General features: G+C 44.2%; 1 protein-coding gene across 1 annotated transcript in view; it reads left to right on the top strand.

The window, feature by feature from the left end:
• Positions 1–325: 325 nt before the first annotated feature.
• The window catches only part of LOC141103479 (very-long-chain enoyl-CoA reductase-like), a 130,235-nt gene continuing 117,950 nt past the window's right edge, over positions 326–12,610 (top strand). Inside the window, exon 1 of the mRNA XM_073593114.1 lies at positions 326–641. Coding sequence (XP_073449215.1) covers positions 447–641 — 195 coding nt within the window. The 5' untranslated portion in view covers positions 326–446. The remainder of the gene's footprint in view (positions 642–12,610) is intronic.

Here is a 12,610-nt window from a genome sequence, read left to right as displayed (position 1 = left end):
TTTGGGTACAGTGTTGCACGACCGCGTAATTTTTATTCAAAGTGCGATGGTGCTGAAAATTGGCCTGGGCAGGAAGGGGTGAAAGTACCCGGTTATTGAATCGGTTAAAATGTTTGGAGGTTCTAGGTAACCTTTCTAGTGAAGAGAAAAAAACCTGGACAGCAAGTGGTTAAAATAACTTTTGTGCTGCTTTTACCTGCATATTTTTTTATTTTATTTTTAATAACTTGGACAAGTTCTGTGTGTAATAACTGTCCTGTATTCGTGGCCATGCAGGCTGGCCCTTTAATGCAGACTAGGCTGTGTATGGATGTAGTGTGGTATGAAGAGTGATCCTTGGAGTGTATGGCAGAGGGCTGCTATCAGTCACTGCTGGCTGACTTCCCGATCCAGGCTTGCTATGATAAGCTGCTTGGATTCTCCAGGGATGAGGTGCAGTGCTGCTGATGCTCATCACTTTCCTCCCCGGAATACGAGGCGAGCTGCTCCTATATAATCCCGGGCCGGCCGGTGCTCCTGGCAGGGATCCCCCCCGCTCTCACCATTGGCTGTACGCTCCCTGCACCGGCTGGATATGCATGGATTGCTGGAGAGGACTTCCCCACACAACCATCATGAGCAGCAGAATCAGTTTCTTCGAGGTGAGTGCCAGGATCTGTACAAGCTCTGTGCATTCTGCTTGATCATCCCTGCTGCTGTATGGACTGCTACAAGTCATCCTGATGTCTAGGGATGGCATGGGCTGCAGGAAAGTTTTTTTATATAGATCTTTTTTTTTTTTTTTTTTTTTTTTTCTGGCATGGGCACTACATTGTGGGGGTGCAGGTTTGTAACTGCTTCCAGTTCTGCAGCTCTGCAGTAAATCTGTTTTATAAATAAGTGATGTGATTACATACAGTCAATAAGGGCTTCTCTGCTACAACTACAGCCAATGTTCCTGAAAAGTGCCAGCTGATCTGCCCATTGCATTGGCAGAGACTATGCTGCTGTCCATTTGTAGTCACTGGTCACATCCCAGGTGCTGCAGAACGCTTTATAAATTTTTTTTTTTTTTTATGTTCTGCATCTTGGAAGGGACGGCGGCTCTTCGCTTTACATCCAGCTATTGATTGGGAGAGTGCAGATTTTAGTGCTGCTTGTGATCAAAGGTGGGGAAAAAAATGCTTTGAAAGTTTTCAGCTGCTGTGTGGTCCTACTATTTGAAAAGACACAGCACTTCTCCTGGGGCTTTACCACTGAGCTTACAATTTAGTACAGCTGTCTGGTCCTGCTACTTGAAAAGAGATGGAACTTTTCCTGGCTGTTGGGCTGGGCCACTGAGCTTGCAATTTACACTTTGTGTAAATTTACACTGTGCAACTGGACCACTGAGCTTGCAGTTTACACAGCCTGTGTGGTCCTGTTATGTGAAAAGGCGCAGCCTTTTTTTTTTTTTTTTGGCCTGTGGGGCTGAACCACTGAGCTTGGCTTACAACAGCTGTTTGGTCCTGCCACTCAAAGGAGAACAGCACTTTTCCTAGTTATGGGTCTGGACTACTGAGCTTACAGTTTTTATACACTGTACGGCCCTGCCACTTGACGAGACATAGCACTTTTCCTGGCTGTGTTGCCAGACCACTGAGCTTGCAATTTACATATAGCTGTGTGCTCCTGCCACTCAAAAAGGAACCTGCTGTGGGGCTGGACCACTGAGCTTGCAATTTACACAGCAGTGTACTGCCACTCAAACACTTAACCCCCCCCCGTTTTCACCTGGTGATCTGGCTAGTAACACACCTGTATTGAAGTCCCCCCGCTCTGAAAGAATGAGCACAGGGGGCACAGCAGGCAACAGTGTTGTCAGTCTGTGGGGGAGGGGAATGTTAGATGTACTAGCAGATTTAAAGTGGTAGTAAAAGCTTATTTGTAATTTATACCTATCAGTAAGCCTATAAGGGTTACCTGTAGGTACAGTAAAAATCCTCTAAACGTGCACTGTTTAGTAGGAATTCACTTTTTCGTAGTGCTGGTGATGTCACCGGTGCATACTCACTGCTCCCAAAGGACAGCGTGCTGTCCATAGCCGTGGCGCGGCTCAGCCAATCAAACGGCGGCTGCCAAACTCCAGCTTATACTTTATAATTTGGTTACACTTTTTTTTTTTTTTTTTTCCTTCATGTAAGCCCTTTATCCTAAAAGCTGGTCATTGTAAGCACCCTGGCAGTGTCAAATGGCTTGTCTCACCCCTATAAGTCAGTCTGCAAGAGCTTGTTTTTATGAAACAGACTTTCTGGCTGGATCGCCAGATGAAAATAAAGGAAATGGCTTAAAGAAAATGAATGTAGCCATCACATCTAATTTTGTAAGTTGCAGAATGTTTGATTTTGGGTTTAATACCGCTTTAAGGGTTATAGAAAAATATCAGGAATGGCTTGCTTGGTCAATCGGGTCTGGTAAAATGTATTTTATCATACACGATCAACTTATTGTTACCAACAGTTTGCACAGCGCTTTATAACATGAGGGCATACAGTACAGTTACAATACAACTGAATACAGGAGGCACCAGAGGGCCCTGCTCATTGGAGCTTACAATCTAGAAGGGAGGGTCAAGTGATGCAAAAGAGACTAACTGGGGGATGAGATGATGGGGAAAATAAAAATAGTTAGATGAGGGTAGGATAGGCTTCTCTGAAGAGGAGGGTTTTCAGGGATCGTCTAAAAGCGTAGGAGATAGATTGGGGTAAGGAGTTTCATAGGATTGGAGAGGCTCAGGAAAAATCCTGGAGGTGATGAGAGCAGGAGGTCTTGAGAGGAACGAAGAGAACGCTTAGACCCCTTTCACACAGGGGCGTTTTTCAGGCGCTTTAGCATTAAAAAAAGCGCCTGAAAGAAGCCTCATCTGCAATCCCAATGTGAAAGCCTTAGTGCTTTCACACTGGGGCGCTGCGCTGGCAGAGCGTCAAAATTTCTGCAAGCAGCTTCTTTGCAGCGCTTTCGTGTTTTTGCCACCGGGCTGGGTGCACCGATGGCCCGAACCCTTTCACACTGCCAGCGCTGAAAAACGCCCCAGTGTGAAAGGGGTCCTAAGCGTCGTTTTACCATCGTTTTTCTGGCGCTGGCAGTGTGAAAGGGCTCGGGCTTTCATATTGGGATTGCAGATGAGGCTTCTTTCGGGTGCTTTACAGGCGTTTTTTTTTTTTTATGCTAAAGTGCCTTAAAAACGCCCCAGTGTGAAAGGGGTCTTAGGTTGGTATTTTGAGACTAGGCTAGTGATGTAGCTGGGGGCTACGTTGAGGATGGCTTTGTAAGTAGTTGCCAGTATTTTGAATTTAATTTGTTGGGTGAGTGGAAGCCAGAGGGATTGACAGAGGGGTACTGAGCTGTTGGTAAGGTGGATGAGTCTGGCAGCAGCATATACAGTATGATTGATTAAAGATGATTGAAGATAGACTATGTAGGGGTAAGCCAGTGAGAAGGGAGTTGCAGTAGTCGAGGCAATGACCAGGGATTCATTCCTTTGGTGTTTTGCTATTCTCCAAATGCTTATGCAAGGATTTTGAATGGTTGGCGGTTACCTGTGGCCTAAGGGACAGCCTTTTGACTTGGTTTACATCTGTAGGCTGTAGTATTATTATTATGCTTTACAACTTGAGGGTAGACAGTACAACTACAATACACTTTACTACAGCAGGAATAGGAGAGCCTGGCTCGTTAGAGCTTACAACCTAAGAGGGAGGGTCAGGAGATACAAGAGGTAATAACTGGGGATGTCCTAATAAATGTACAGTTGTTGGGTGGGGGCCAGGTGGGCTTCTCTGAAAAGATGAGTTTTCAGGGATTGTCTGAAAGTGGACAAAGTAGAAAATAGTCAGACAGATTGGGGTACAGAGGATGGGAGGGGTTTGGGAGAAGTTCTTGGAGGCAAGCATTGGATGAGGTGACAAGGGAGTTGGAGAGCAGGAGGTCTTGGGAGAAACAAAAAAGACAATTTGGTTGATAATTAGAGACTAGGTTAGTGATGTAGCTGAGGGCAGAGTTGTGGATGGCTTTGTAATTTGTTAACATCTTGTATTTAATTTGGTTGAGTTGCAGCCAATGGAGGGATTGGAAGAGAGAGATGGCAGATGCCGAGTGGTTTGTAAGATAGATGAGCCTGGCAGCAGCGTTCATGATGGACTGAAGTAGGAATAGCCTATTTTAAAGGTAAGCCAATGAGGGCGTTGCAGTAGTCAAGGCGAGAGATGACGAGGGAGTGGATTAGAAGGTTGGTGGTGACATTGGTTAGGAAAGGGCATGTCTTGGAGATGTTGCAGAGGGTGAGACGGCAAGCTTTGGACTGCGATTGGATGTGGGGCTGAAAGGATAGTCTGGAGTCCAGGATTACACTTAGGACCTTGTCATGGGGGGATGGGTTGATGGTTACATCCTGAAAGCTTAACTCCAGGATACTTGTGTTTGTGTGTGTGTGTGTGTGTGTGTTTTTTGTTTTATCTTGGTGTTGTGTATTCCACATCTGATCAGTAATCCAGTGTGAAGCTTGGCCACTGTGTAGGAGCTTCCTGTAATAAAGACAAATCACTGCTGCCTTTCTCCTTGTGTAGGGTGGCTGGTCTTCTGTCATTTTCTGTAGTGGATGGGCCTGCTGAGCCCCTTTCCACAGTTCTGCTCTCAGCACAGGCTACATGCAGCATACTGGTGATGTCACTGTTTTTTTATTTTAAGATATCTGGGTTTGCAAAGGAATTTGGTGCACAAAAAGTGGATTTAAATCCTTTGTGCTATTGAATATTTTTAAATACATTTTTGTGCCTGAAATTCAGATAAGAATAAGAATTCAAGAGCCTACAAAAGCATCTTTTATGCCTTCCTTATTGTGTTGGTTTCACAACTGTAGAACGTGTTTATTAGCACTTAGCTGGCAGGCTGCACTTTTTTTCTAATTTGTATGCATCTATAAAGGTTTGTTCAGGGTGCAGGAATCCCACATTTCGTTGAATTGCCTACATTCCTAAATTGTGGGGCTCTTCAAAGATCAGACATACCAACATGACAAATCAGAAGCTGAGTCAGCAATTCTCCCCAAATGGAAAAAGTGCTGCCCTATAACCGTTCTACTGCTACAGGGTGGCAGTTGTGCACAGGATTGTGTGTGTGTGTGTGTGTGTGTGTGTGTGTGTGCATATGTGATCCAGCATTTCCGCCTTCAGTGGGCATGCCGTTCCTGCTGTGATAATCAATGGGTTCCTCTTCCTGTTTTGGCTATGGGACAAGAAGTGACGGTAAATACCCTCCCACATAGGAGACAGATGGCAAAAATAAACCTTACAGGGGTTACAACCCTCCCCTCCCTCTTTTGAACTTGCAGATTGGTTTCTGCCTGAAAAAGAATTGAAGCACCACACCACTAATCTAGATACGATTATATTCCAGTAAGTGTCAAAGTCCTTTGAGGGCCAAAAATCCCCCCTTCATCAGGGTTTGCAATAGGAAACAATGTATCAGGACTGAATTACCGGACCTTTGAATAGCATTTTATCCAGTGTGGTAATCTTTACAGATCTGATGAGTAGATGGTTTGGCAGCCAAAGGGGGTATATTTGGACCCCTGAGTTGGGTACTGTCCCTTTGACCCTGTCTAGACTATTGAACAGTAGTGTGTGCTTCAATTCATCTTGCTGTTTTGCACTACAAATCAAGGAACACTCAGCCTGGGTTCACACTAGCGTGATCCCAGTGGCTCGCTTCTGCACTGCAGGTGCCAATCACATGCGATCTCTGAGCAATGAAAGTTCAGTTGTATGGCTGAACTCGCATTGGATTCACACAGAGACTTGTTTTTCCCCACACTAGAATCGGATAGCATGGGTGTGTGATCCAATTCCTGTGCGAGTTCATTTCGCACTGCGATCTGTGAACTAAACTGGGGCTGTCATTAACTTTGATAATGACACCCGCAGCGGTTCGCACAAGGCAGTTCTGTGGGAGAGGAGTGATGTGGGAACCAGTGCTGTAATTGCACTGGTTCCCGCATCGCATCATTGTGAACACAGGGTGAAGGTCTGCGTGTAGAAGCTTCCTGCCTAGTAACCAGGTTACTTACAGTACACCACATTCCACTGCTATGGGAGCACTAATTGGACAACTTTGTGCGTTCAGTGCTATCTTATTGGTACCATAGTAAAAATGTCCATAAAAACACAATCGCGTGCATGACCCTAATGTATACAGTGCACATTGCTGCACGTTTGGGATTCAACTTGAGAATCCCTCATGACTGCCATACTGTCCTTTGAGCTACTGCTATGCCTATCATTTGCAGCTGCATCTCAAAGGGGTGGGTGCAGTGCTGGTAAAATGCTGATCGAGTGTGCATGTAATGCATACATTCCATCACCAGTCCCCTCAAATGGTTCAAAATTTTTTTTTTTTTATAAAAAGCCAAATAGTATGCAGTCTAATGGTTCATACACATGATCAGACAAGCGTATGAAAAATGCCGCTTTCAAATCGATCGTCTGATTGTTGGTACACAGCTTTCAAGAGCCGATCATGACAGTTCATCTGATATTATACGATTGGACAAGCGCAATTTTTTAAATTTTTTTTTTGTACAATCAGTACAGTTGTCTGAAAATACAATACAGTACAAATACACTACAACATTACATAACTTCCAAATTTTTATTCTGTCGTACAAGGAACTTTAGTAATTTCTTTTTCGATGAGAGACTAGCATGCAAAAAATGGATGATCATTCGTCCGATAATCTCGTGTGTGTGTGTGTGTGTGTGTGTGTGTGTGTGTACCAGCTATGGGAGGCACAGTTGTTTGGTATAAAATTATAAATGGTCGGTGCTAGAACTGCTCACATCTAACCATTCACAGAAGGGTTGCATGAGATCAGCAGCTTTGACCAAGCCTGGACACCATTGACGTTCAAGGTTGCTGGCTACACAGTGGATGCTGCTTAGTGCTCAGTGTATACACCCATAGCATAGTGTGGGGTAGTGTAAAGCATTTAGGAAGGGGCCCAACTTGTGGTCTGGCAGGTCCACTGCATTTAGAAAGCACCCTTGCACAGAATGTTGCATGTGTACTTTGTCTTGCCTACCCAGGGCTAGCGTAGTTATTCAATACATCTAGCCCTTTAAAATCCTGCATTTGTGGGGCTTGGTAATAAAAAATGGCTATCCCTGGCTAAGCCCCCCATAGGTGTGAGGGTTCCCCAAATGAGAGGGGAAAGACTGAAGCCCATAGTTAGTCATTTAAGTAGAGGCTTCAGGTGTACTTGTGTTAGAAATGCACAAAACCTATAATTTGGCTATTGGTGAATGGTGCATTCACAGCCCATTGGGTACAGGGCATATCCAGTGACATTAATATTCCAAAAAATTTCAGAGTAAATCTAGACATTCATATGATTATTTTTGTTGGTAATGCAGCTGTGCACCTTGGAGCTTATTCACACCAGATGCATTGAGCTGTGTTGACATGTAAAACAATTGCTTTTTATGTGCCCTTTTCACACCATAGATGTATTGGTGTGCATTATGTGTAACTGCAGTGCAATGCACAATGGGTGTCAATGCACTGCAGCTGCTGTTTTGTCATTTTGTAACACTTGAATATTCAAAAAGAGAAAATTATCACTGATGCATTGTAATAATGCAATGCATTGCACCACCCTACATGTCGCATACCAGCATAAGTTATTTGCACCATGGCAAGCACCCACTGGTGTGAATCGGCCTTGAGACTCTTTTCAAAATGAAAGTATATGTAAACCCTCTTCTATATGCAGTGAAATGAATAGCCTCAGATGAAACCAGTCTCCTCCCTACATAAGTTTTACATGTATATCTGCTGTCTTCAGCCTTATATGTTCTTTAAAATGTGCACATCGTGTTAGAATTTTTTTTTTCTTCCTGTTTCAGCAGTGGGAAGGGAGTCCTTACACTGTGTGTGAGCTGATTGGAGGAAAGGCGCGCACACACCCCCCTTCCACATAGGCAGAGGAACAAAGAAACGTGCAGAGCTGCAGTCTGAATAGACCAACTCCTATGCTTATCTGTCCCGAAGTTACCTCCCTGACACAAATTTCCAAGTTGCTTTCATCTCCTGTGTCAGAGCTTGTCAGAAGTCATCATGCTGATAACAGGGAAACTAAGCAGCAGAAAGGCACTGCTCTCAGAGCTTTGGAGAGAGATAAGTAAACACTACAGATGAGTCCAGGTCAGGTTTCATGAATGGGGTTTACATCCATTTTAACTACTTCCCGCCCGCTGTAGTAGAATGACGGCTGGGAAGTGGCTCAGTTAAAATGACTAGGTGTCAGATGACATTCAGCAGGATAACAAGCCAGCACACGCCTGCAGCATAGCGATTGGTGGTGTCAGTCTGACACACCGCAACTCTGATCTAGGTAAAGGGACTCTAATGGAGGCTCTTTACCACGTGATAAGCTTGTCCAATCGCAGCTAATCAGCGTAAACAGGAAAAGCTGTATATTAGGGCTGCAAATCTCGATTATTTTCATAATCGCTTAGTTGGCCGATTTATTTTGATCGGCTAATATACTTTTTAAAAGTGTGGTGTGTTATTTTAAATAATATGTAAAGTTCAAAAAAAGACAATTTTATGCTTAAATATCTCCAATCCACTCTGAGAATAACAGAAGAGATATACTGTGTATATACTGTTAGAGGTTGAATCTGGTAAATATCAGACTCGGATCCTTCTTTTTTTTTTTTTTATTAAAAGGGGGGGGGGGGGAAGATTGTTTTGCAGATTTACAGACAACTGTAATATATTATGTATGAGAGACTCCCTTGTTGTAGGCAGGTGGCTTGATAAGCTACCTGTGCCTGCTGTCCCTTATGCTGGCCATACAAAAACAATGTCTTCCTTCAAAAAAAAAAAAAAAAAAAATGTAAAAAAAATTATTTCAAGAATGATCGTTAGATTTTCTAATCGTTAGTGAGGTCAAATCGACGTTCCTTTTCCACCGCAGTAATGTAAATTTCAAAAAAGCAGAATAGTAAACTTCTTGGTCACAGGAATTTTCAGACAGTGTATGTGGTTTTCGTTCAGAAATTTACATTTGTTTTAAAACCTGAATGTTAAAAGTGAAACCTTCAAACAACATTCTTTCATTCAGCAAATGTACAAAGATTTTTCGTATGAATATTCTCGTCAGAAAATCGATACGTGTATAGCCAACATAAGGCTCAGGTTCACACTTATGCAGTTTGCTTTTGATCCGTTTCTTCTGTATGCATAGTTGCAAACATTGCAAAAAAAAAAACGTGGGACACTTTTTTGGCCGTACAATAATTAGGGGGCGGGGCATTCATTTGTAGGCGTGGCTTAGCAAAAATACAAGTGAGGCGTGCGAAGCGTGGCAAAAATGGGCGTGGTTTATGCGAAATAGTGGGTGTGGCTTAAATGGGCGTGGCACAAGAGGGTGTGGTTAGAGTGTGGTTAGAGTGTGGTTGAGATGAATGAGGGATGGAGAGGGGGAGAGGGGAATGACGGGACAGCAGGCCCAGATCCTACACAATAAAAATGTGTATTCTAGAAAGTTTAACAATCAGCAGATAAAGATACTCCAAACACCTGGTGTTAGCACTTCAATCATCCCGGCACCATGGTTGTTATGGTGTCAGGATGATTGAAGCGCATTATTTCTATTATTACATTGTAAAATAAAATGAAATTATTTAACTCACCATAATGCAGAAATCAGTGGGAACCCTGAGCGTGTCACCTGCCACCAGATGCCATCAGGTGTCCCCAGCGGAGTCCCCCCTTACATCAGACATTGCCAGCGGAGTCCCCCCTTACATCAGACATTGCCAGCGGAGGGGAGGGAGAATTTTTTTTTTTCCCCCTCAAAACAGAAGCTGGGAGCACTTTGACTTACCGAGTGACACACTAGCTCCCCCAATGTGGCGCCGAGTGTTCCCTGGTGGTCCCGGCCTCGGGCTCCCCCGGACCTTTTCACGTTCTCCTCCTTGGTGCTGTGTAAACAGGAGGAGGCAAACTTCTTCCTCCTCCGAGTGAGAGTTCTGGCACTGACACAGCAGCAGTCAGCGTGACACAGCGGTGCGCACCTCCTCCCCCATCCATCCATGTGCTCCGACTGCGAAGTAGCCACGCCCCTGCTTGCCATACTTGGCAAATCAAGGCAGGCAGAAGGAGCAGGTGTCCTCCTTGTCCAATAGAGGACAAGGAGGACAAAATGAGGCAGGGGGGAGGATACCGAGGCTGCGGCAATGCTAATTAACCCTTTTATTGCCCAAAACAATTTACGATCCTCCGGGACAAGCAAGGAAATTTGGGACAAATCCCGGGAAATAAAAATATCGGGACAAGGCTCCCGAATTCGTGCATGTCCCGGGAAATTCGGGACTATTGGCAAGTATGCTGTATGTATTGTTACATGTGATTTGCATTTTTCTGATGGATTTTTTTTTTTTTTTTTTTTTTTATCACCACTAAGAGGTAAAAGTTGACTCCAGTTTATTAGCCTCCAACTTCTCTGGGTTCAGATGCTGATCTTCCCTGCAGTCTTTAACCACTTGAGGTCCGGGCCATAGCCGAATGACGGCTACAGCGCGGACCTCAATCTCCGGGAGGACGTCATATGACGTCCTCCCCTATCCGCGCGCACCCTGCAGGGCGCGCGCTGTGATCACCGAGTCACGGAGACTCGGATGATCACAGATCCAAGTAGGGGGCTGTTCCCGGCCCCTTACCATGTGATCAGCTGTCAGCCAATGACAGCTGGTCACATGATGTAAACAAAAGCTCGGTGATCGGTTTCTCCTCACGCTGACAGCGTGAGGAGGAAAAAAAAGCCGATCACCGGCTTATGTCAAAGGGACATCGGTCCCGAAGAGGAAGGAGGCACAGATGCCTCATCTGTGCCTCCAAGTGCCATCTGCCAGTGCCCACAGTGCCCACAAGTGCCACCTAGCAGTGCTGCCATCAATCAGTGCCCAATCAGTGCCCATAACTGCCACCCATCAGTGCCCATAACTGCCACCCATCAGTGCCCATAACTGCCACCCATCAGTGCCCATCACTGCCACCTATCCTAGCCCATCAGTGCCGCCTCATCAGCGTACATCAACGAAGGAGAAAAATTAACTGTTTGCAAAAATTGATAAAATATAAAAAAAATATAATTTTTTTTAAATTCTGTCTTTTTCAATTTTTTTAACAAAAAATAAAAACCGTAGAGGTGATCAAATACCATCAAAAGAAAGCTCTATTTGTGGGAAAAAAATTATAAAAATTTCATTTGGGTACCGTGTTGCAATTGTCATTCAAAGTGCGACAGCGCTGAAAGCTGAAAATTGGTCTGGACAGGAGGGGGGTTTAAGTGCCCAGTAAGCAAGTGGTTAAAGTGACAACAAACCTGTTATACTTGCTCTGTGTAATGATTTTTGCACAGAGCAGCCCTGATTCTCCTCTTCTAAAAACACAATTATCACTGCCTGCAAGCTTGATATACCATGTTATATCCCCATATCGGCCAATTATGCTGTACAATACACGGCTTACATTACTTGTTGCTGAAGTTGAGTCACCAACAGATGTTCCTCTGGTTTTTCCTTGTGTTGGTGTCCATGCAAACTAGACGGGGTCTAACCTTTTTCTAAGAACGTCAAAGGTGGCAATTGACATGCATGTAAAATTTAAAAAAATTCTGAGTAATTGCGCAGCTGAACATAGATATTAGAAAGTATCCTGTGGACATGCGTTGAGCCATCAATGGTCCAGTAGCGACGAACTCTGGTCCTCTCACCCAATTTTTCTACATCTTTGGAGCCTCAGCAAAAGCAACATCAGAAGTGGAGGAGGAATAAGGGGGCAGAGGCCCTCGTTCTGACTTTTCAGGCAATGGACAAAAGTGTAATAAAACAAATATTAACAAGATTACAACAGACAGGTCATATATTATATATGACCTGTCTGTTGTAATCTTGTTAATAAAATATTAGTTTTATTATACTTTTGTCCATTGCCTGAAAAGTCAGAACAAGGGCCTCTGCCCCCTTATTCCTCCTCCACTTCTGAGTTAAACATGATACGGATGTGGCCTTAGGAGTGTTTCAATCATTTACGCTGGGTTCACACCAGTCCGGTGTGATTTCCAGCTCCCTTTTTCTCTGTGAAGTGAAAAAGCAGCTGTTCAGCGGTGCCTCTCCGTTCTATCTGCGGATCAGCTGTGCGGGGAGAGGGAGGAGGTGTCGTGAGGAGAGAATGCCTGTTCACCACAGAAAGCATCTGCGAATCAGATGCGTTCCCATAGAAGAATACATGCCTTCAATTCGCACTGCCTAGAAAACGCACACGTTTTTTTGGGCAATGTGGAGTGCGAATGCAACGCACATATGTGAACCAGATGCATTCAAACTAATAGATTTTAAAATGTTATGCGAATAAGCCGCATTCAATTTGCATAGGTGTGAACTGGGCCTTACAATCAGGAGCATTTTCTCATACATGCTCATCATGGGATCCATATTAACAAACCAACCAAAAAAATAACTACTCATAGAACAGCTGAAATGGTTAATAAATACTTGTTAGTGCTTTCTAATCATTTGGGGGGGGGTCT

Source organism: Aquarana catesbeiana, linkage group LG07 (assembly GCF_042186555.1).
Source record: "Aquarana catesbeiana isolate 2022-GZ linkage group LG07, ASM4218655v1, whole genome shotgun sequence".
Taxonomy (NCBI): domain Eukaryota; kingdom Metazoa; phylum Chordata; class Amphibia; order Anura; family Ranidae; genus Aquarana; species Aquarana catesbeiana.
The sequence above is the reverse complement of the archived record's forward strand: the minus strand, read 5'-3'. Positions and strand labels throughout refer to the sequence as shown.